This window comes from Protopterus annectens, chromosome 7.part0 (assembly GCF_019279795.1).
Source record: "Protopterus annectens isolate FY-2018-M chromosome 7.part0, PAN1.0, whole genome shotgun sequence".
NCBI lineage: Eukaryota > Metazoa > Chordata > Ceratodontiformes > Protopteridae > Protopterus > Protopterus annectens.
This window is the reverse complement of record NC_056739.1, coordinates 1,178,985,041-1,179,010,347: the sequence shown is the minus strand read 5'-3', so window position 1 is coordinate 1,179,010,347 and position 25,307 is coordinate 1,178,985,041. Positions and strand designations below refer to the sequence as shown.

General features: G+C 40.0%; 1 protein-coding gene across 2 annotated transcripts in view; it reads right to left on the bottom strand.

Annotated features, from left to right (window-relative positions):
* The window catches only part of RNF123 (ring finger protein 123), a 4,282,987-nt gene that overhangs the window by 2,174,409 nt on the left and 2,083,271 nt on the right, over nt 1–25,307 (bottom strand). For both annotated transcript variants that reach the window (XM_044077780.1, XM_044077781.1), the window contains exon 30: nt 5,705–5,792. In XM_044077780.1, the coding sequence (XP_043933715.1) occupies nt 5,705–5,792 (88 nt within the window). The remainder of the gene's footprint in view (nt 1–5,704; nt 5,793–25,307) is intronic.

Genomic DNA, 25,307 nt, shown 5'->3' with positions numbered 1-25,307 from the left:
GGGAGGATTTGCAGAGGTCTCAAAAGAGCAGGGGACACCCTGTGGGGGTACTTGAGGCTTGGGGTCTCTACGCTTAGAGGGGTCGGTAGATGCAGAAGTAGACACAAGAGCTTGAGGGGAAAGGGAAAGCTGAACCGATGCTGACATTGTCTTTGGAGACAAAACTCTCCTCATAGCATTGAAGGCACCATGGCTCTGACGAGGAGGAGTAGATGGACCCGAGAGCACTGTCCAATACTCCCGCACCAAAACCCTGGGCTCCGAGCCTGAGGTCGGAGCTGAGCTCATCCGAGCCGAAGCCCCGAGAGGAAAAGTCGGCACCGACAAGTCGGTGCAACTATCCTCCCCGGATCTGACGGGAGAGCGCCTGCTCCGAGAGCCCTCGGTTGGTGCCGAGGACATCCGAGTAGATGGAGACGATAACCCCGGTGCGGGTATTGGCTCCAAGGGTTCGACCACCATCAGTTCAACTTCCTTTGGCTCCGAGAGTCCAGTACGGCTCGGAGGAGGAGTAGACAAGTCCGGTTCTGTGATCTTCAGCACCTACGAGCTGGTCGGGGCTGACAACAATTTGGCAAGTCCTGGTGCCTGTAAAAGCTCCTGCACTAGCCGATCCATGTCCAAATCTGAAAGACTGACTGAGGACTTAGCAGAATGCACCGAAGGTGCTGACTGAAGCAGAGGTGAAGAAGGAACTTCAGAGACTGGCTCCAATACTGACAGCTGGCTCTGAATCAAAGGTACACTCTGTTCCGAAGACTGTGGAACCGATGACCCTCCTTCTGAAACTTTAGCCTTTTCGAAGACCTTATCTGATTACCTGGATTTTGAGGATTTGGAGGACGTACTAGCACCTTCATGGCTACTCAAAACTTCAGAAAAAGATTGCTGTAGCAATCCCCTGTCTATAAGTTTCCTCCTTCTCTCCAAGAGGACTCATGAAGAGAAGGAGTGACAAATGCTACATGTGTCTTGGAGGTGCTTGGCCCCCCAGGCAGTAGACACATTGAATGCGTCCATCAGTGCCGGACATTTTCTGCCCACAATCTGGGCATTTTATGAATCCCGATTTGGGATGGGATCTCTCCTTATCATCTGACATACTGAAGAGAAAAACAGTAAATTAGATTCACAAACAACTAAGCCCAAACCGGCCACTGTCCACAAAAGTATTTATATATATATATATATATATATATATATATATATATATATATATATATATATATATATATATATATATAATACAAAGTTTTCATCAATGTACAGTATTTTCTGACTGATTTTGTTAGCTTGTTGTTCTCTCACTGTAGTATCTGCAAGTTTTACTGTCTGATCATATTCAAGCTCAAACTCCGTCATCAGAATAATGTCCCATTAATCAAACTGTTCAAAAAAAAAAAAAAAAAAAAACAACAGATAAAACAGGACACTTACAAAACTTATGCAGGAAACTGAATGACTTGGAGCAAGTCTTGGTGGTGCTCACTAAGGCCAAAAACACTGCATCAACAGGCCCTGACAATATCCCCAGTTAACTCTTAAATTGCCTAAAACAAGACCTAGGACGACTACTTGAGGCACTTCTCTACTACAGCCTCAAAACAAGTTACATGCTAGGTGAATGGAGGGCAGCAACACTTATCCCTCTTCATAAGGGTGGACCATTAACTGACCCTGGGCATAAATCCCTAGATAACTCACTAGATTTCTGGCTGGCTCACACGATGCAAGAACTTGGGATCATTGAGACCATCTCCACCAGGAGACTGGTCAGCAGTGGAGTACCCCAGGGCTCTGTGTTGGGCCCGCTCCTGCTTAGCATCTACTTCTTGGAAGTAAAGACTGATGTCAAGGGCCTCTGGCTCACCAAGCTCGCAGATGACTGTAAAATGGTAGCTATCTTAGATTCCTCCCTCCCCCCACAACAGCAACATCCTACAAGAGGGCCTAACACAAACAAATGACTGGTGTCAAACCACAGATTAAACCTCAGTGCAAAGAAGTATACTATAGTGCCCTTTGGGAAATTGTTCACCCAAGCTAATTACTCCATTGATATAACACCCCTAAGAGTTGGCCCGACAGTTAGGAATCTGGAAACATATGCAAACAGTAATCTGGCCTTCAACCAACATATTGCCAAGATAAGAAAATCATTCTATGTCACCCATCTGATAAGTGAGAGTGGGAGCACTACAGAATCCTGAAAGCCTAAAATACTGAAGACCAAAATCCTGAAAGTTCAAAATACTGAAAACACACAGGATACCAACACTCACTATATTCCAGCACAAGTACATACAGAAACAAATAAAACACAAACTATATTACTGTTCTCCAAGTACAAGCAGGAGGGCAAGTCCCCCTGTGCCCCCCACACCCCCTGCTATTTAAATATATCAACTCCAAGATTGCACTTAAGTGTAGTGACATAAACAGAACATGCTGGAGAGACCGATCCCAGCGCTATGGAATAAGCTCCCCATCTGCGTGAAGCAGAGTTCATCCATGACCTTATTCAAAAGGAACCTTGTGCACTGGATGAGAAATCACAAATTCAACCCTGGTCTGGCCCCCATGTCTCTGACAGTGGTCGACAGTAAGTAAATTAACCTGTAACTAACATATCCCCCCCAACATAACCCTTAGCTACATCTTTACTACAAACCCTCCATATGGGTGTCCAAGGAACTCGGGGGGGGGGGGGGGGACTGGGCAGAGTTGCAAGGGTAGGCTTGTATAGAACCTTGTAGTCATCAGCCTAGTACAGACCTATGACTAGCGCACAACTGATCCAAAAGCAGTCAACTGCTGTCTAGTTGAAATAAAAATATATGAAAGCACAGGTGCAAAGAGAAGGGGTGGGCAACATCTTGCAGTAGTGCCAAATACCATCACTCAGGCTGATTTTACCTGGCAGTCTACTGGGGATCAGCTTGATCAGTGACATGATTTTTTGCGAGCTTCAGTATATTTAGTAACTGTAACGAATGATGTCAGTTTATTTAAATATATGTGCATGTCCACCCACCTAATATATCTCCCTCAAACTTTGGTTTCCCTGGCATTTGAACTTCTTGCAAAAGAACAAGACATGATTTTAGGCATTATGCTCAAAAAAAGTTTGCCTGTCCCTGATGTACAGTATGTGTATCTGTGTATATGATTACAGTTCTATACTCAGTTGTATAACTTTTTAAAGAAATTCAAAGTAAAAGACAAAAAACTACATTTAAGGAAGGACTATGTGTCCCCCACACTTCTACTAATTAATCATATTAATTCGAAGGTTAGCTTCACTGTAAAGAAAAGCCTCGGTTTAACAGCAAAACCAAGCAATACCCTTAACTTCAAGGCAGTGTTACCCTAGAGTTATTTTGTTTCCATGTGGTGTGGAAGACAAAGTCCATAGACCATTTGCAAAAACACATTTGCATCCAGTTATGTTAAAAATGCTCATCACTAAGCTTTGTGATTTCTCACAGTATCACTAAAGACATACACTTTATATATACATATATATAAAAGCTTAGTTCACGGTTAATAGAAACTATTACAGTCAATTCTAAAACTTCACACTGGTGCTAAAACCTAATCTCTTAGTATAAACTTTCTTTAAAAAACAGACACTTGTTAATGCAGCTGTAAATAAAGGCATGTTAAATTGTTAGAGAGTCCTGGGATTTGAGGACATGTTAATCTTAATGTGACATGAAGTATATAAAAAATACTGAGAACTTCAATGCTGCACTTGTATTGCATTTTAAGTACACATATTTTTGGTAATCTTACAATGTCGTTATATTGCAAACTATATTACAAGGTGTCTTTTTTTGATACAGATGACATTTCTGAATTGTATTATTCAATGTACCAAAGATGACTATGTGATAAGTGATTGTTTTTCTAATCAGTTTCATCATGTTCCCAGCTAAGACCCGTTACCTGGATTACAACTCCAGTTCCTCTTGACCATCATTATTAAGACTATATCTGTAAATTGACATGCTGACTATCCTTTTTTACTTCACGTGAAAAAGATGATAAAGAAGATAACTTCAAGTAAAGAAGCAAAGTCATGTAAATAAAATTTGCATCCAAAAAGTTATAATGAAGAGGCTATTTACACTGAATTATTTTTCTACAAATAGTTCTACGGCATATACACTTAAAGCCATATCCTTAGTCAACTGCAAAGCCACTGAAAGTTTGCCATTTCTACTACAACTCCACGCAAGACAAAATAAACTGACCATATCAGATTTATAACATTCAATGCAAAAGATCATCTGGCTCTGTTATTTTGTTATTAAATATAAATATATAAATATTTATCTATGCATGTGCTTACAGACACATGCCCCCCAACTCGCACACACACATATATATGTGTGTGTGTGTATATTTATATATATATATATATATATATATATATATATATATATGTGTGTGTGTGTGTGTATATGTGTGTGTATGTATATATATATATATATATATATATATATATATATAAAAGAGGTTTGACATTTTTATTAAATGTTCTATAACAACTTGCAAAACATCAAATGTTAAATGCAAATGTGCAATACAAAGAAAGATTACAACTGCAAATTCCAGACATATTCACAATAAAAGCTCCAACCTTTCACATTGAGCATCCCCACTCCTCCAAAATTATATTCCATATCCGAGTTTGTCCTACTTTGAGGAAGAGCAACAAAATGCATTTCCTATGGCAGTGTGTCCTTACAGTCAGAATATAACAGCAAGGAAAATATGGGGAGTGGGAGTGAATGGTGTTTGCTTCTTTACCAAAAAGAGAGAACGCAGTTCTCTACTGCAATAGTTAGTGCTATGCATTTGGCATATAGTACCTAGAATTTCATGATTCTGCACAGTAAGATTTGGTAAGCTGAACTCTATCCACATAACAATAAAAAAAATAAATAAATAAAATTTAAAAAAACCTTCTTGTTAGAAGAGCAATCTTTGTGGTCCCATGTTGCCTACATGAGTGTTGTCATCTACTAAGGGGCACACCCCTGCACTATGCCACAGTCTTGTCATTTACTGTCTGTCTTACTCTTAGAATTACTTTCTTATGCTCTCTCTTAACTATACGAAACATGGACTTGTTTTCTTTCTTGAAATACAGGAAGAAAATTTCAATCTCATAGGTTACTGGGGGGGGTCATGCAATCAAACCAGAGAAAATAACTAAGTAGGTGCTGCAGGACAACATACCTCAGTGAATATGCTAACCAAAATAAAAATATCAAGTACAACACACGGTGAATTAAAGTCTTACATACACATAAGCAGCACTGAATAATATGCTGTTGCCAAAGTGATAAATCAAACACAATGTCATACAACAGATTCAATCTCTAGAACCACTGAAATGGAAGAAAAGGTCACACAAACCAAACCAAAAAACTACCTTGTGAACTGTCCAATATCTAACAAAAAAAGCAAAAGGATTCTGAAGATATCATCCAAAAGCAGAGCAGAATGAAAGAATAATCAAAACAACAATGCTGCATGTAAGACATCTTTGTTAGCATTTTCTAAAAAAAAAGACAAAGTAAGATATTTTCAGGATGAACCAGTTTTAACAAATTACACAAGTCTCATGAGTAAATAGAATGTACTGAGTAAATGAATAAAGAATGAAGTACATGCAATAGAAATTATGCCATACCCTCCACAGTCTCACAAGGATCCAGTTAGTTTGAGCCCAAGGTCGTTGTTCATATGGTGCAAGTAGGTTCCTCATCATAGCTATCCTCCTGAAGAAAAAAAAAATCATCACCACACTCATCATTTGACCTGAAGAATTTGTACTTAAAATGAACTCCAAACAAAACTAACATGTCAAACCTGATGGGTTAAAGCAAGTTCAGTGATAATGCTGATACAGTATGCTGCTCAAATCTTTACTCTCACTATCCATCCACAGACAGTGGGCAAAGCTAAGTCAACATTCAGAGAAAAGACATTGGTTGAATAATAATCACTATAATGCTTCAACAGTGTTGGTGACAAGTACACAAGTCACAGAAACTAAACAATAATATTCTACAGTGACCATGCAAAGACCAGAGAAATCTAATGTTCCAGTAAAGTACATAAGTTACAGAATTTTCAGCTCATGTCTGGATAGAGTCTCCAGCTAACTAGGGCGGCTACCCAGGTGACCCTTCAAGAAGACTGCACCAAAGAATGCTCTTAGCTGGAAATACAATCAAGACTACAATGTTTAACAAATGTACGTAGGAAAGATCAGGTAGCTGCAGTAGTAATCTCATCAAGCAGAAGGTTTAGGGGAAAAAACGTGACATAGCTTGAGCCCCGAGTGAGCCTGAAGTAGGCCAGAAAGCCTTTCATTACATGAAATGCAGCAAAAGGTAATACAATCCAAAATCCTGTTTGTAAATGTAACCTTGGTAATCTTCTGACTGAGGCTTGGACCAAAAAACTGATAAAGAATTTCTTATCTTTCTAGTGGTTCTTTCTGCAGTACAGGAAAAAGTGATGTGGTGTGTGAAGATTCAGTAGAATAGTAGATATTCCCTTTTACTGTGGTACAGAAGTAAAAAGGCAGCAGGTGAATAATTCAGTTAAAATTAATCTGAGTAGCCACAATGGGCATAAAGGAAGGTTTTATCCTAAAAGATACCATGTCTGGGTGAAAGGCAATGTGAAGGGATATTTAGAAAAGACATCCTAGAGCTCAGAAACTCTTCTAACTGAAGTTATGTCTAATAAAAATGCAGTCTTTCATGACAAGAACTTTTGCTGAAGAAATTGGTTCGAAAGGAGGTCTAGTTAGGTATTCAAGAATAAAATTAAGGTCCCAAGCCGGATCTGGTCTAGTCAGTGGAGGTCTAGAATGAAAGATTCCTTTGAGGAAGACCTTGAATGAAGGATAAGCTGCTATTAAGTGGTTTGGAAACCCTTGAAATTGCTGCCAGAGAGACTTTGAGCAATAACTGGTTTCTTTCTTAAACAATTGTGTGACAAAGGCTAAAACCTAATCTAGCAGTGCAGAAATGGATGTAAAGCCTTGACTGAAACTAACTCTGAAAATGTTTTCCATTTGCACTTTTAAATTCTTCTGGTTGAAGCTTTCTGGGAAGCTACAATTAAGTCAGCAATATCTGGGAAGTATAGAAAATTCCTGGCCTATTACTGGAACTGGAGAAACCAAGTGGTTAGACATATGGACTGAACATCTAATTGAGGCCATTTGGACGGGGATGGGGGTTTACCAGGTTAGATCTCTGTGGTAGGAGAATGGATTTCTCCTTCAGGTGAGCCTTGTAATCCTTGGATTTCTGTAATAGTCTTGCTATCAGGGGTCAGAAAGGATAGGAGTACAGGAACACTGGGGACCAATCTTGAGACAGCGCAACTCTAGGTGACTGTCCTTCCTGAAGAACTATGCTGAAAAACTGGGGGGATTTGGCACTGAATGGCAAGTAAGGTCTCACCTTGATGTTCAGGGACCACTTGTGGGTCAGCAGGATGTGCATGCTAAGCTTGTCTGCAATCACGGTAGAAAACCTAGGTATATGGATTGAAATTAGAAAATGTTGCAAAGTCAGGGCCCATACCCTTACTCTCACTGTTTCTCTGCACAATGGATTAGGATCAGATTTCACCTTGTTTGTTCATATACCACACGACTGCCAAGTTGTCCGACTGCATTGGAACTGCACTGCGAGGGACCCAGGACAGCTCACATCTTGAGCACAGTGATGTGCAGAGAGTCAATCTCCACAGTGCATGAACCTTGAACTTTCTTGCCTACAGAATGTCTTCAACATACATTCAGTAACTATTTCTGATCATGCACCAATAAAAACCACAATAAAAATGCAGGGTTATGAAGTAAAAATCATACCAGCAAAAACAGTTGATCCTGACAATTGTGGCAGAAGGGCAAAGTATTAAATACTGCAGACAACAAGAATGTTTGAAGAAAATGAAAATGGCACTTTCCCAACTATGAATTAAAAAGACAGGAATTTAAGGAAAGGATATTAGAAATTATTTGAGATTCATTAGGGAAGGCAGAAATATTTTCAGATGTTACAGCTAGAGACTGGGATAAAATGAAAATGGAGTTTAAAACAGGGTCGAAATAACAGAGAAAGATATATGGTTACAAGTGATAGAAATTACTTAGAGGGGCTGACAAAGGTAAAAAATTGCAAAATAAGGGGAATTTTACAGAACAAGAGGAGGAATAAATTCAAAATACTAAAGATAAAATAAGTATCTGGATAATATGCATCAGTTTAGAAATACTGAAGTAAGGCAACTAATAAAGTGACACATATGGATCAGTCTGGTTTTGGGGAGGGGAGGCATATATTTGATAACATTAAGAGAACAATGATTATCCAGAGGGAAGCAAAATGTAAAAAAAATACCCCTATTGCTGGTGGGTTTCGATGCAGAGAAAGCATTTGACAGAGTAAGCTGGGATTTTACAAGAAGGGCACTAGAACCAATTGCACTCCCTGATACAATAATAAGGTTAATTAGAATGACATATGAAGGATCGGATGGAAGAATTAAAGTGGAATGGTTCTTCTCAGATAAGCTGTGTTTCAATAGAGGAACCAGGCAAGGATGTCCTCTTTCCCCTTTATTTGGTTTACATTTAAGCAACTGGAAAAGAAAATAAGGGACTCTGATTTACACAGATATAACTAGTACGGTAATCAAGCAAAGGTGGCTTTATTTGCAGGTGATATATTTCACACCTGATGAATCCAGAAAAATGACATCTCAGTGTAGTGGAACATTCTGACACTATTTCAAGTCCTTTTGGGATATAAAATTAAGATAAAACAAAGGCTATAGCCATAAATTATTTACCCACATATGAACTGGTTTGTCAATATCCATATTTATGGGGACATAAGATGAAGTATTTAGGAGTATGGATTAAAAAGTCTTCTATTATGGCACTTAAAGATAAGTGGGAAGAAACTGAACAAAAGATAATACAAAAATTGAGAAACTAGAAACAATTATTTATGGAAATGGATAGTAAGACACAAGAAGTGAAAATGTTTTTAGTCCCTTTAGTCTTGTATACAGGTCAGGTATGCTTTTATCAGCCCAAGATGTTGGGGACAATAATTAATAAAGAACTGAAGGAAGTTACCTGAGAGGGAAAGAGGGCAAGACTTAAGTGGGTAAGTTGATCCTTCCGATAGAAAGTTATTTCAGTTTACCTGATTTGAAGGGATATTTTACAGCTACACAGATAAGGCATATACATATATATATATATATATATATATATATATATATGTATATATATATATATATATATATATAAAAGCATAAAGCTATTATTCAAAGTGGAAAGGAATGATGATGATGAAGCAACGGGGACGTTCAAGAAATAGAGAGAGTGGGATTTTGAATGCAGATCCTTAAGGAGAATAACAGCAACTATACAGAATATTATATTCATAAAGTAACAGAAAGTATTCCAAGATCTAAGCCAATACAAGAATGGAGAATGAGATTTTTGCCAATAGGGATTACTGCAACTTTGGGTACAGACAATAAGCAAGAGAGGGCTGAAATTTACTGGAAAAACCCTGCAAAGGAACCAAGAAAATGGAAGCAAATAACTTAAGCAGGAAAGGTGATAGAGTTGGATGAGGTTGAGAAGACATTTGGATTGCAGGCTAGAGTCCGCCTTCCCTAGCAGGGCTTGATCTCAGAGTATAGGCAAAGAGAAAGGGATAGGGGGATTTTAAGTGAAAGACCTGCGTTGGTAGAGTTTTTAGTTGAATTTAGAAAATAAGCAGCTGCTAAAAAAGGATACTTAGTAGGGCATACAAAATGCTGCATGATAACTATAAGAATCAATCAGAGGAGGTTAAAATGATTTACAAGAAACCAATAGGAAGACATATGTATGGGTCCCAAGTATGCAACCAAGTCCAGAAGGTTTAGGGTCTTTGCTTGAAAGTATTTGCATAAGTATTTTTATATTCCAAGCAGATTTCAAACATTTTTTCCTCAGAAGATAGCAAATGTTGGAAGAGTGATGTAGGCGAAAGTGGCATTTGGGAACATAGGTTTTGGGAGTGCAATGAGTTGGCAGACTTTAAAAATGACCTACAGAGTACTATATCAGAAAAAGTGGGTGAGCAAATGGCTGTAAGTAAAGAAATGACTCTTTTGAGCTGGGATACAAGATCTAAATTGCCTATACATAGTAAGGCCTTATGAAGTTTAATTCTGTTGGCTGCTAAAAAAGCAATTACTAGAAAATGGAAATCCAAGTCTTAACCAACAGTATGTGACATACTAAATATAATAAAAGAGAGAGAAAAACTTGGAGAGCGATCTTTAGAAAAGGGAAGGAACAAATTGCAGAGAAGTAAATGGAAACTGTGGGAATAATACATGGATAATGTTCAGGAGGATGAGGAATGAAGTTTAAGGGAAGGCAGGAATTCAGCAATTTTTTGTAATGTTAGCCTGATAATAACAGCAAAGTATATATATGTAATGTATATTGTATTTAAATGGAAAAATGTTAAAATGTTTGTTTTCTTTTCTGTTAATGTAAGTTTGTCTATGTCTTAAGTGATGACTTAATAAACATGTTTAAAAAAGGGGGTAAAAACATGGATTCTATGTCTTTCTTTTGAAAATATGTGATTTACTTAAGGTGAAGTTTATGACCATAACTTATTTCACGGTTTTGGCAAACCGCATCATGAAGATTGGAAAACTGTCTCTTTTAGGCAGGTATACTATAATTTATTTACTTTATTAAATTTATTTATTTTTATTTGCATCTTTTTTTTGTCCTGTGTCTACTGACCATCAAACTTCTAAGACAGTATCAAGGCAGTCATGAGCGTGCTTTATGCTCCTGCCAACATGCCAGCAATGAGAGCATTTTTTCCCCACTTTTGACCCTAGCCTCCACCACTGATGGAGACATGAGCATTCGCATCACCACAAAGGCTGCCTATGCCCCCACAGTCAATATCTGCCCTCCTCCACATGCACCGAGGGAAGTTACTATCACCACTTTGAGCAGCCAAGCCTACATTTTGCTGAGCCAGTCCATGTACTGCTTGATGAACTTCCACTCTGCTGCAGAGCCCTCCCAGAGAGTTGTGGCATAAGCCAGGTGACAACCACTGTCCCTCCTCCACCAGTATAGGCACGTCCATTCTCCCTGCCTACACTGTCAAGCTCCTAAGCCACAAGCTGAACTAGGTTTGCCTAGGTCGTAGTTAGGGCTTTACTCCTCCATGCCAGAGATAATGGCTAGGTGGGACACTGTTACTGACACTGTCCCAAAGGATGATGAGGACTGAACTCCACCAGGATCCTGTTAACCCTTATCTATTCTAAACAATGATTACAAGTTGTTTATGTTCACTTTATCAAGCATAGTTGCTGACATGACATCACACTAGGTGGATTTTATCAAGGACAGATGGACACTCATTAATATGGTCAAGACTATTTTTCTGCTTCATAATGCAGTATTAGGTGACCATCCACTGAATGTATTGAGTACAGATGCTGAGAAAGCCTAACAGAAGATAAGGTGACAAAATCTTTTTTGGGAGTTGACAGCCTTCGATTTACATAATCAGTTTAAAATTATATTGAGTAAAATTTATATGGGATAACTAAGCTGAAATAAAGAAAGTTGCAAAACTTAGTCAAAGGTACAGAATAATTTACACTGTCATTGCTTATAGTTACTCTCTGTATGGAACACCCAGCACAATTATTCAACAAAATCTCTGGGGATTCATGTATAAATTAACAGAACAAGATGTTTAACCATTTCCTGATGATTCATCTAAATTATAATTTGGGGACCCTAAATGATATGAGAATTTGTGTGGTTAAGGGGTTTATTTATTTATGTGTTTTATTATTTTTTTTTATTAATTTTGATTAATTTTAGAAAAAAACAGGCTCTGCAATCAAACTTTCAGACCTCAGCTATAGTTGATAAAGCTTTGCCCATACCTATTGAGACATGGTCTTTTTCCTATGCTAAAGCCACTAGGAAATGTAAGGGTTTTGCAAAAAATGGGAAAATATCCTGCTTAGTTTTCAACAAAGGGTCTAGGCCTTGCAGATACTTATTCTGCTTAAGTGCTACATACTTCCCAGACTCTCCACACTGACCTACCTAAATTTTTATCTTATAAATACTATGTTTATTTTTTAAGCGCAGGGCAAATCAAATTAAAATGTTTTACTCTTTGTTGTAGGGGGTTTACTATTTAAAGTGGAAACAGTAAGTACTTTGATTTTTTTCATGTCTAGCTAGATAAAGACACACATGTCAAATAATTACATCTCCACCTAAAAGCTAGACTCAATCACATTGTAAGAACTTCTGCAGCCATGTCAATGCAAGACTGGTTTTCAGAATTTCATCCTGTATAATCTCTTGCCTGGTAGGGATAATCCAACAAATATTGTGTGGAGCTTACATAATTGAAAGGTGATTAATATAGCACACAATGATTGAAACTATAGACTCATTTAAGGACCTGGGTATATAGGTAGATCCAGCTTTGAGTTTTTCTAATCACATCAACCAATTGGTTAATGATAGTTGTAGAACTATAGGTTGCATAAAAAGATTTATAAAGTCTAGGAAATCAGAAATGATGAAGTCATCGTTTGTTAGTTGCATTAGACCCAAACTTGAGTATGGAGCAATGATATAGAAACCCTATAAGAAAACAAGCATGAGTAAACTGGAAAAGAGTACTGGGAAATATACCAATGGCACACATGGATGTGAAAATACATCTGAGTGACGCCTCCAGATGCATCTGCAGTTAACTCCTACTGGCGTCTCTATGCATCAAATATTGCTTGTTCATATTTGCATTAATAATTCCAAAGCTATACTATGTACAAGGTTTTAAAATATTTCATCTTAAAGCTTACACAACAGCAAACTCAACTGCATCAGTGCAGGTAAATAGATATTAACTGTTGTTTTTATTATATTAATTTATATAGATATAATTTTCACATTTTTCTAAATATCACAACAACCAAATAACACAGACCAGAACTCCTTAGCCTCATATGAAAGCTCTCAGCTAGATGAATAAAATGCTGCTTACAGTATGTGTGTAACTTAAATGGTTGCTGAGATATTATAAGTTTACAAAATATTACAAATGTAATAGTTACTGTGTTTACTGTAACTTATAAAATTCAGTTTAAGACCTAGAACCTAAATAATGCTAACACTATAAAAATAGTTTGTGCTGAAGAGTTTGCCATTTATACTTGTTTAATAATCTTTATGGTTCCAGAGATATGAACATTTGTTTGAAATGTGAGGACATAATTTAATTCTGTGAAAAGGCTTAGTCTCCGCACATTGGAAGTTACAGTGCAAACTTCCTGAGCTCCACTGGAGTGAATGAGTTAAATTTAAAATATCTAAACATGCACAAACTCTCTTGCAGGTATCCAAGAGGAGATCTTATTCAGATATATAGGACATTTAGAGAAAATTATCTTTGTGAATGTTTGGGGTTATCAAAAAGTAGTAGAGAATCATCAGATAACCTATGTAGAAGATTCTACAGGAATGAGAAGTGTACTAATTGGTTTCCTGAGACAGCAACTGACACATGGAACAAATTACATTACAGCAAGTACTAGTTTAGACTTTTTTAAGAACAACTTAGATACTTGTTATGGGAACAAGTGTTTTGGTATATTGACAAGCTATAAGGGCATCAATGCCCATGCTTGAAAGATTTGTATGTATCCCTGATGACTAGGACTTAAATCACTGAAAAGGGTAAAGTGCTCTTTGAACCACAGTTTTGGAAAATGTTTGAATTAAATATAAACATCTTCATCTCTAACATATTCTGAAGAACCTAAAGTGAGTGATGGCACCTCAAGATGCCTGAGCAGAATGGATGTCTACTTGAGGATGCTTTTGGAAAATGAATTAAAGTTGTCAATCTTGTTTCTTTAGAGAACTGTGGAATATGTTTAAGCATGCCACCAAGTCCTGAAGGCTTAGAATTTTCACATGAGAGTGCTTACGCATGTTTTTGTCAAACCCTCAGTGAGGCTGCCGAAAAGTAATCCCGTTTTCACATAATACTGGAAATGTGATTAGTGGGCCAGATGTTACTGGATACATATTTTCTGGGAACTCCCCATGCAGCATATGTACGAAGTGGATGCATAACTGCAGAGTGAAAAAATCTCATCTGACAGAAAGTACAGTTTTGTACCTACCATAAATGTAGATGTCCGATAGGAATGCATCTGCAGTCCTTACAAATGGGTTGTCCTGTCGTCAGGCAGCCCTTCGGTCGGCCGGATTCCAAAGTCTGGGTCTGGCTTCGGCTGGTGTCGCACTTCACCCGACGTCATTGCTGCAGTTACTCGGGTATAAAGGCATTAGCCGATGCCATTTTCCTCAGTGTTTCTTGCCCCAGATGCCAGGTGCCCTCTAGGAAGGCTAAATTTTGATAAATGCCAATGGTTCAAAATATTAGAAAGCAAACAAAAAATAAGCATGTATGTACATATATACAAACAAATACACCATAATAGATTCCCCCAGCTAGCTATAGCAAATACCCTAGGAGTACCACAGAGGGGAAGGAGGGTGGGTAATCCTGACTGCAGATGCATTCCTATCGGACATCTACATTTATGGTAGGTACAAAACTGTACTATGTCCTTCAAGGATGCATCTGCAGTCCTTACAAATGGGTAGAATACCATAGCCAAACTGGGGGAGGAGGAAAGATAGAATTATGGTGTAGTTAAGATCCCTTACAAAACAGCAGTGGCAAAACCTGCTCGGGATCTAGAGTATAAAGGTAAATTATAATGCTTGGCAAATGTATGCACGGAGCTCCAAGTAGCAGCCTCTAAAATGTCTTTGGTAGCCACTCCTCGTAGAAAAGCTGTGGTAGTGGCTGTAGCTCTTGTAGAGTGAGGCCTGATGTTTTCTGGAGTTTTCTTTCCATGGTAGGAGTAACAAAATCTAATGCAATTTCCTATCCACTTAGATATTGTCTGTTTTGAAATTGCTTTCCCTTCCATTCCTGCTGCATATGCTACCAGTAGCTGGTCAGTTTTTCTACTGCTCTTGGTCCTGTCCAGGTAGTAGCGTAATTGTCTGTGTACATCCAAGGTATGCAACAGTCTTTCTCCCCTGTTCTGTGGATTGGGGAAGAATGTAGGTAGGTGGATAGCCTGATTTAAAGATACTCTGGAGACCACCTTAGGCATAAAAGTAGGATTTGTTCTCATGGACACTCTATCTTGATGGAAGATCAGAAATGGTTGTACTGCCATTAATGCCTGTAGCTCAGAAACCCTTCTTGCTGAAGTGATTGCCAGCAGGAAAGCAGTTTTCCATGATAAGTATTGCAATTCTGCTGTTGCTGCTGGTTCGAAAGGAGGTAGTGTCAATTTTTCTAGCACAAAGTTCAAGTCCCATGCAGGTAATGGTGGCTTCCTAGGAGGTTTTACATTTTAATTCCTCTCAGAAACTGCCTGAGCAGAGGATGTGAGAAAACTGGAGGATCCAAGTCGTATTCTGCTGAAATAGCTGAGGCATGAATCTTAATGGAAGAGTAGGACAGGCCTTTGTGGAATAGCTCTGCCAAGTATTCCAGGATGTTGGCTATGTTTACCAGTGACCCATCTTCCCCTTTAGCAGTACTCCAAATGAGATATCTTTTCCATTTTGCTGAATAGGTTTTCCTTGTTGAAGGTCTGCGAGCTTCTAAGATAATGTCCTTAACCCTTTGGGATAAATTTGGGTTAATTTGTCTTATGCAATGTTCCAGGCAGTCAGCTGCAGAGTTTTCTGGTTTGGATGCAGGGTGTTGTAATTGTTCTGAGTTAACAGCAAGGGAACTAGAGGTAAGGGCCATATCTGCTCCCGAGACATGCTCCTCAGTAATGGGTACCAATGTTGCCTTGGTCAATCTGGAGCTATCAGAATGATCCTTGGACGTTCCTCTTTGATCTTCAATAGCACCTTGTGCATCAAAGGAAGTGGTGGGAATGCATATGCTGACAGATTTTTCCAACTGAAGGATAGGGAGTCCACCTTCCATGCCAGTGGGTGGTACGTCCTGGTGCAGAATTTCTTTAATTGGTGATTGAGTGGGGATGCAAATAAGTCTATTTCTGGGAGACCCCATTTTCTTGTAATGGTTTTGAAGATGTCCGGATGCAGCATCCATTCGTGGGCATCCGTGGTAGTCCTGCTTAATATGTCTGCTAGAGTGTTTTCTTTTCCTGGTACAAAGATTGCTTGTAACTGAATGTTGTAACTCAGGGCCACATTCCAGAGGTCCAGGGCCATCCGGCATAGAGGGTACGAATGTGTGCCTCCCTGCTTGTTGATGTACCACATAACTGTGGTGTTGTCTGTCCTTATCATCAATTGGCCTTGTCGAAGAAATGGTTTGAAAGTCTGAATTGCCAGTTTTACTGCCAGCATTTTTGATTGACAGGCCTGAGCCCACCATTGGAATTCTTGCTTCAGGCATGGAATTATTGGAATTTGAGTTTCTAGGCTGTGCTTGTGCTGAGACCATAAATTCCTTAGGTACCACTGTAGTTTTCTCATATGCAGTCTGGCATGTGGGACCAATATTATGCAGGATGCCATGAAGCCCAATGCTTGTAGGACTTTTCTTGCTGTTAGATGGTTTTGTTTTGTTAATGCCAAGAAGTAGAGAGGGAGTTGCTCCTGTTTTTCTACTGTTAGGAATGCCATTTGTTTGGATGTGTCCAGCTCGCACCCAAAAGGTTATCTTTTGGGATGGTATCAGCCTTGACTTTTTATATTGACTGTGTATCCCAGGGCTTGTAGAAGGTAAATGACTCTTTTCAAGTCTTCTGCTAGCTTGTTTTGTTGTCCGCTTGTATTAGGCAGTCGTCCAGGTAAGGGTAGATTTGGATCCCTGAAGCCTGCAATGAGCGATTACTGATGCCAGGCATTTCGTGAACACTCTGGGTGCAGTAGATAAGCCAAAGGGCAATGCTGAGAATTGATAATGCTCTGATCCTGCAAGAAATCTGAGGTATCTTCTGCAATTTGGTCGTATGGGGACGTGCAGGTATGCCTCCTTGAGATCTAGAGTTACCAGCCAAGACTCCTTGCCCAGCATGGGAAGAAGCTGCTGTAGGGTCAGCATTTTGAATTTTGGAACAATGAGGAATGTGTTTAAAGCGGACAGATCGAGAATAGGTCTCCATTTGCCTTCTTTCCTTGGTACTAGGAAGAGTCTGGAGTAAAAGCCCTTTCCTTGCTCCATATGTGGTACCTTTTCCACAGCTCTCATCTTTAATAATTGATTTACTTGTTGTAGAGCTTCTGCCTTTTGATTTGGAGGTAGGTTTGGCATTCCTCTCTTTCCTGGTAGAGTATGGAAATGAAACCTGTAACCTTGGTCTATTGTCTGCAAAATCCACTTGTCTCTTGTGATGTAATGCCAGTTCTTTGTAAATAAAGCTAGCTTCCCGCCTAAGGGTGCTTCTAGTTGTTCCCTGGTAGGCGGTGTCAGAGCCAAGTCACTGTGATTGTCCTGTAGTAGTGGTGGTGGCTGTGTCTGTGCCTCGCTGGTTGTTACCCTGCCACTGGCGTCCCCTGTAGGCACCTCTGGACTGGTTTCTGCCTCTTGAACGCCTATTCCTGCCTCTCTGGGCTTTGGAGGAGTCTGGAAAGGACCAATTCTTGGAGGGCCAATTCCTGCTAAACCTTGGAGGTTGGACCTGTAAGAAATCTTTCACTGTTTGGACAGATTTTGCCTTCTCTTCCATCTTCTTCAGCACCTGTTGTGCAGGAGAGCCAAACAAATTGACCTTGTCCATGGGAGCATCTAATAGTTTTGATTTGACATGGTCCGCTAAGGCCTGCTCTTTTAACCATGCATGCCTTCTGATAACTGTGCCAGTCATGGCTGATCTAAAGGAAGCCTCCAGTGCATCATAGCCGCATTTTAAAGAATGGTTACTAACTTGCTGAATGTTATGTACCATTTCCTGAACATATTTCTTGTCTAAAGGTTCATCAGAGGACAGTTTTTTGGTTAACTGGTCTAGCATAAATTCTTGATACTGGATCATATGAACTTGACAGTTCAAGGCCCTAGCTGACAGAGTAGCAGAAGTGTAAACTTTTTTACCCCATCTCTCTAAGGACCTGGATTCCCTTTCAGAGGGGAGGGGATTTTTGGCAGAGGTAGATGCTACAGCCTTAGGCCCCTGGGAGATAATCTCGGGATCTGCAAAAGGAGCCTTGTATAAATGGTGATGTGTGTCCGGGACCCTGTAGAACCTATCGGGCTTAGCAGGGGCCGGAGGTAATGAATCAGGAGAAGTACAAGCATCATTAAATGCATCATCTACAACAGACAGAACTGGAGGTATAGCTAAAGGCCGATGTTGTGGTAAATGCAAAAAGGTTCTAAGCCTTTTTCTGGAGTCTGAAAAATCTTGGCCCTGCCACTGAAATTGTTCCCTCATAGCATGCAAGGTTTCCCCAAAGGAAAATTCCTCAGGTGGAGAGGCAGAAGGGATGGACTCTTCAGCATCAGAGTCTTCATAAGGGGAAAAAAGGAGCCTCTGGAGGGTCTGAATCATCAGAGGAATCATCTGTGGAAACTGGCACAGGGGGCTCTGCTCTAGGCCTCTTCTCTGGAGGTGGGTGAGAGGCCCTGTCTGGGAGAGGTTGGGATCCCCGGATTAAAGAAATGAGATCCTCTGCTAAACTAAGCATTTGGGAACTGGAGCTAGGCCTGTGAGAGGGGGTCTTAACAGGCACAGATTTAGTAGCTTTAGCTGCTTTAGCCCTGGCAAAGGCCTTAATGGACATGGCTGCAGGAGGCCTAGCAGCTCCACGTGCAGGGGTTGAAATATCCAAGGGAATAGTGTCAGATAATTCCTGAGAAACCACAACTGCAGGTTGGATTTCAGAAGCCGATTCCACCAGGTTGGAAGAGGCCTCGGTAGAAGGTAAGCTTTCGGCTGAAGGAAGAACCGCTTGCTCGGTTTCAGCCGAAACCGAGACACTCGCGGTTGTCTTAACTGCGGTTTCGCCCGAAACCGCGGACCGCGAGTGTCGGTCCTTTTCCTTGCGTTTTTTGAATATTTGTGAAGTCGGAGGATCCGACAGCATAATATAAGCAAAATCAGAGCCGAAAAACTGCTCAGCAAATTCCGACCGATGTCTAAGCGTCCGTCGGTGAAAAGAAGCACAGGCTAGACAAGCTGCTACGTCGTGGTCTGGGCCTAAACAAGGTAAGCAGTAAGAGTGGAAATCTTTATGAGGTATTTGTTTCCCACAAGTTAAACAGTTATTCACTTTTTCTGACATCGGCTGAGGCAAGAAAGAGTCCCCAACGGGGTACTTAGCTTTTTAGAAGTCTTCGGAAGTAGTAATCTCTGGTTCTGACCGACCGGCACTTGCGAACAGCTTCTGCTTCGGGCGCCATGCGGCAAGAAAGACTGAGGAAAATGGCGTCGGCTGATGCCTTTATACCCGAGTAACTGCAGCAATGACGTCGGGTGAAGTGCGACACCAGCCGAAGCCAGACCCAGACTTTGGAATCCAGCCGACCGAAGGGCTGCCTGACGACAGGACAACCCATTTGTAAGGACTGCAGATGCATCCTTGAAGGACATCTGTTTACTTGTCACTCTCATTCTACCAGGTTCAAAAGCAGTAGAGGGTCTTATGTGACATGAACAAGCCCAGACTTTCCTCCTTCCACAGCTCTTTAAGACGGTCAATTGTCAGAAACTGGGAAACAGGCACAATTCCAAATTCCAAACTAGTAGCCACAGATCCACTAACAGTTATCAAACTCAAACTCCCTCACAGTAAACTAGATGAGTCAGTCTGTCCAAAATATACCTGCCAAACAGTGGGCGACAACCTAGTGTACTTTGTGGGTGGCAGCTTTCTTGCAAGCCCACACATGGGAAGCTTTGCCTTTCCCTTTTACTCTGAAAACATATATATTAATATGGGAGAGCTTAATAAGGTCAAAACTTCATTTGGTTGACTAAGCAGAATGTCGACAGATGTGCAAGACTCACAATTATCGGGTTGGGGATTATGCTCTTTCCCCAACATTGTGCGATACTGTAGTTAGTATATGAAATTAGCAGGAGATATGGAGGGAGCAGGGAGGTTGCCCATTGCAAAAATGTATATATTTTATGTTTAATATTTCAAGCAATGAGGTCAGAGGCATATGTACTACACTGTAGAAGTTTTCTCACTGACATTAAAGATGTCGATATTTGGGTCTGTCAACATTTTTTAGCAGCCCTATATATTTCTTGCAGCTGATAATTTCCCTGATCTGGAATCAAAAAGACTGCCTTCCTTGAGCTTTCATTCTGAAAACTGGCAAAATGAGTCTACAACTGCTACCTCAAAAATGCACCCACAGCACTTTTTATGATCAACACTTTTACTACAGATTTTAACAAACATCTGTACTTCTAAAGCAAAAACAGCAATTGCATGTTATTAATGTGACACTCCAACATTTTTACCACAGATTGTAACAAACTGTTTACATCTGCACCCCAAGACAACTGTAAATGTTTTTCTACTCCACTGGCCACAGAGATAAATTTGACAAATTATACAGTCTTGAGCTCTCTCCTAAATTGACTCAGGGACTTAGCTAGAATAAGTTTAAAATCGATCCCTTAGAGGTAAGAAGGGGTAACTTCCCATTTTGTAGGCAATTTTGTGTGTTTGCTGCAACTTAAAGGGGTTAAAAATTTACAATTTTTTCTAGTGTTTTCACTGAAGAGAAAAATATGGGAAAATGTGTCAGGGGTTCAGAGATGAGAAGCAGTAATTGTATACAAAATCAGCCTGCCAACATTAGCACGTGTGTAAGCTGCAAGTTGAAACATATATTCGCAAGAATTGTCATGTAGAATATGCAAAAGTAATTAATACCTATTTATCAGAATGAATGCCTTATCAATTTCATCATGGAATTATTACCAATGGCATTATTGCAAGTGCAGACAAAAAAGCAGTGTGTGTTGAATTATATAAAGCAGTGTAATGTGCAAATAGCAATGTTACAGGAGACACATTAGGATAGAAATGTACATGTGGATTTGGCAAAGAAAGGAATTACGAATGGATGCTCAGTACAGTATCAGGGATAAAAGAAAAGAGGAGTAATAATACTGAATGCAAAAGGGGTTCCTAAAATAACAGAACATGAGCAAAAGACAACAATGGCAGATTTGTGGTAATAAGGGGTTACTGGCAGAGAAAAACGTTTGTAGGTGCATAGGGGATTACTAGGTTAATGACCATACGGCCTTTACAAGCATAGCCATATTATACTCATGTTCCTTAATTGACCTTGGTTAGATGGTCGTTATTCGCAAGTGAGTCAATGATCAGCATCAACTGCCACTGTCCATGAGGGACATAGGTGCCACCCTCGGGGTGAATTTATGGTCTCCCATCCAATTGTCTAGGATGTGCTCGAACAGGGTCATTGAGGAGTTCTGTTTCATATGAAGTGGGAGTTTATTCCACAGGAGCGGCAATCTCTGAGAGATAAATACTATTTCTTTAGCATGTTCTGTTAATGTCACAAGCTAAGTTGAGATCCCTGGAGCGAGTAACTCTTGTCCCATTTGATTTGTGGATGTGCAACATTTCCATCAAGGCAGGGTCAGAGACTGATGTGTAGGTAGGCCAGGCACAAGTCACTTCTCGTCAGCCTGTAGGATACAGAGTACAGTGACAGGGCTTTAAGTCTTTCCATGTAGGTCATGTTTTGGAGGCCCTGGATTTTTTTAATGAGAAACATCTGTGGTCTCTCCATCTGCTAAAGGTGTCTGCTGAGGTACATGTGTGAAAGGGAGCACTGTACTCTTATTAGTGGTCCGATGAGGGTCGAGTACAGAGGAGTTATAACATCCTTAGTCTCGGATGCGATGCCCTTATTTATGAGATGCACAATGTAGAAGGCCTTTCCTTACCACTGTGTACACAAGGTGATCGAAGTTTAGATTGCTGTCAACCTGTCTTCCCAAATCTCACATGACTAGGTTTGAGCTTGGGGGGGTGCTGTCAATACTGTCATTTGCAAGGACTTCCTCTTTGCCAAAGGGGATATTAATGCACTTTTTTTCTGTTTAGCTTTAGTCCATGGCTTTGGCACCAATCATTTGTCTGTGTTGGTCCCTTTTGTAATACGTCAGCATCATTTGGAGACTTAATGGTTGCACCCAGTTTGCAATTATCAGTGATCTTGATAAGCCACAGGCCATCTACTTTCTCCTGAACTTCTGAGAAATAGCTTCCAAATAGTAGAGGGCCCAGCACAGATCCTTGTGGTATGCCATTAGTAACTGGTGTATTAGTAGAGGTGGAATCCTCAACTTTGGCAGTATGCATTCTAACAGTGAGCCAGTTGGCTACCCATCTGATGACATATGGGTTAATCCCCATCTGGGAGAGTTTCTCAATGACACCCAAGTGAGGGATTGTGTCAAAAGCCTTGGCTAAGAAAAGATAGGCAGTATGTACTATTTTGCTTTCATCCAGGGCTCTGCTGAAGAAGTCCACCAGGTTCAATAAGCATGATCTACCCTAACAAAGCCAAACTGGGTCAGCTCAAGAGTTTAAAGGTTGCCTATGTCCCTTTTGATAAGGTTTTCTTCCTTTTTAATTTCTCCAAGTCTTCTGGTTTCTAATACCATGACGGGAATGGAGCCTATTCCTAAGGCAAAGTATGACTAAAGTTCATGAAATTAGTACTGCTTCAATCTTTGATGTTGGCTAAAAGTGCTTTTTGCAGCACCCTCAATGTGTCCAGTAATGACTCCTCTAATTTGTAGGGAGTTACACGTACCGGTAACATACCTATGTATGACTGTAATTTTTTTTAAAAAGACCCATTGCTCCTACTACTACTGGAACTGTCTGGGTATCCTTCTAACACACTGACCTCGTTTCTGCCTGTAAATCCTGGTATTTTACGACTAAGTCTCTCTGTACGTAAGTAACTCTAGTGAATGGGTGTAGCAAATTCAATGATCAATGCTACTTTTTTCTTCTTTTTATGGACTACTACATCTGGTTTTCTCACATATGTTTTTTGAACTGGTGGTAATGGATGAGCCCATGTGATACAAACTTCATCATTTTCTAGATGATTAAGTTTCCAGTGTTTATGGCTACTTCACTATTATAATCTTTGCACTATTCCCAATGCAACAGTCTTGCCACATTATTATACCTTTCAGTATACAGTCCTTCTGCCATTAATATATCACAATCAGCAACAAGACCTGCGACTGTTTCAAGTTCTGTTTTACAAAACCTACATTTACTTCTCCCACATGTTCAATGGATTTTTTAAATCAACAAGTAACATAGTCCACTATCTTGGGCAGGCAATATTAACTTTTCATCTTTTGTAAATTCACCTCTCATTAACCATTCCTGCATTCGATCCTGATCAACATGAGGTTGTCCCAAGAGTTTTCTATACTTGCAACTATAATTATGCATTTTCCACATTTCTTACGTTCTCATCTGATCCTCCACCTTACATTCTTTCTTTTTTTTTTCTTGGCACATTCAGTTGCTGCCTAATTTTTATCTACTTCTGGTTTGATTTCCATTCCTGTTTAACGCCGATATGCTTCTGTTAAACCAAGCAAGTTAGTCATTTTAGTGTTATTCTCCTCATGTTTTAAAACGTTCACTACATTGGGGTCTTGTGAGGTCAGCAGATATGTATGCAGTCCCACGATTGCAGATCTATTAATGTAATCAGTTTTGTGGAGACCCATATTGCCTTCAGAAAGTACAGTTGTGTACACTTACCATAAATGTAGATGTTCGAGTGTATTCACTGTTGCAGTCATTACATTTGGGTTATCCTGCTGGCAGGTTGCCCTCAGTCGGCCTGAATTCCAAAGTCTTGAGTCCTGCGTCGGTTGCTGTTGCCTCTTCCCTGATGTCAGGTCGTCAGGGGTATAAAAGATGCAGCCAACACCATTTTATTCAGTTTTTCTTGCCCCAGATGTCAGGTGCCCCCAAAAGGGTAGGCTAAAATTATGTAAATAAAACAAACATGCACCAAAATAAGCTTTACCTTCATCTATAAGCAAATACACCACCTAGGTTGTATAGATTAGAGAAGTAAAGATAAGTTCCAGCAAAAATAAGGGGGATGGTGGGTGGGTAACCTGGACTGCAACAGTGAATCCACTCGAACATCTACATTTATGGTAAGTGTACACAACTGTACTACGTTCTTCGTGTTTCACTGCTGCAATCATTACATTTGGGTTGAGTCCCAAAACTATGGTTGGGGGGCTGGAGCTAAACAGCATTAGGAGTGGCTATGAGGCCCTGCAGAACTGCAGTGGCAAAGCCTGCCCTTTATTTAAAGTAAAGAGGCAGATTGTAATGTTTTGTAAAGGTATGCACTGAACTCCAAGTATAAATGTCTTTGGTTGGTACTCCCCTGAGAAAGGCTGCAGAAGTGGCTGCAGCTCTGGTTGAATGTGGCCTAATGCCCTTAGCCACTGGTTTGCCATGCTGTGAGTAGCAGAAACGAATGCAGTGACCTATCCACTTTGAAATAGTCTGCTTGGAAATAGCCTTTCCTTGTGATGCTGTGGCATATGCCACTAGTAATTGTTCTTTCTGAAAACTTTAGTTTTGTCCAGGCAGAATCTAAGCTGTCTGTGTACGTCTAAAGAGTGCAGAATTTTCTCCCCCTTGTTCTGTGGAATTGGACAAAAAGTTGGCAAATGAATAGTTTGGTTAAAGGCTACACTGGATACCACCTTAGGCATAAATGTAGGGTTTGTTCTCAGAGAGACCCTGTCTGGATAAAAAAATGATAAAGGGTTCCAGAGCCATGATGGCCTGTAGCTCTGAAACTCATCTTGCAGAAGTTATTGCTAGGAGCAGAGCTGTTTTCCAAGATAAGAACTTTATATTTGCAGTAGCAGCTGGCTCAAAAGGAGGCAAGGTGAGTTTTTCCAAGTCATAATTGAGGTCCCATGCAGGTATTGGCGTTCTCCTTGGAGGCCTTAAGTTTTTGGCTCCTCTGAGGTACTGCCTTAATAAAGGATGAGAAAAGAGTGGTGGCTCTGTATTGTAATGAGCCGAAATGGCAGAGGCATGGATTTTAATTGATGAAAAAGATAGGCCTTTGTCCAGCATCTCAGTTAAGTATTGCAAA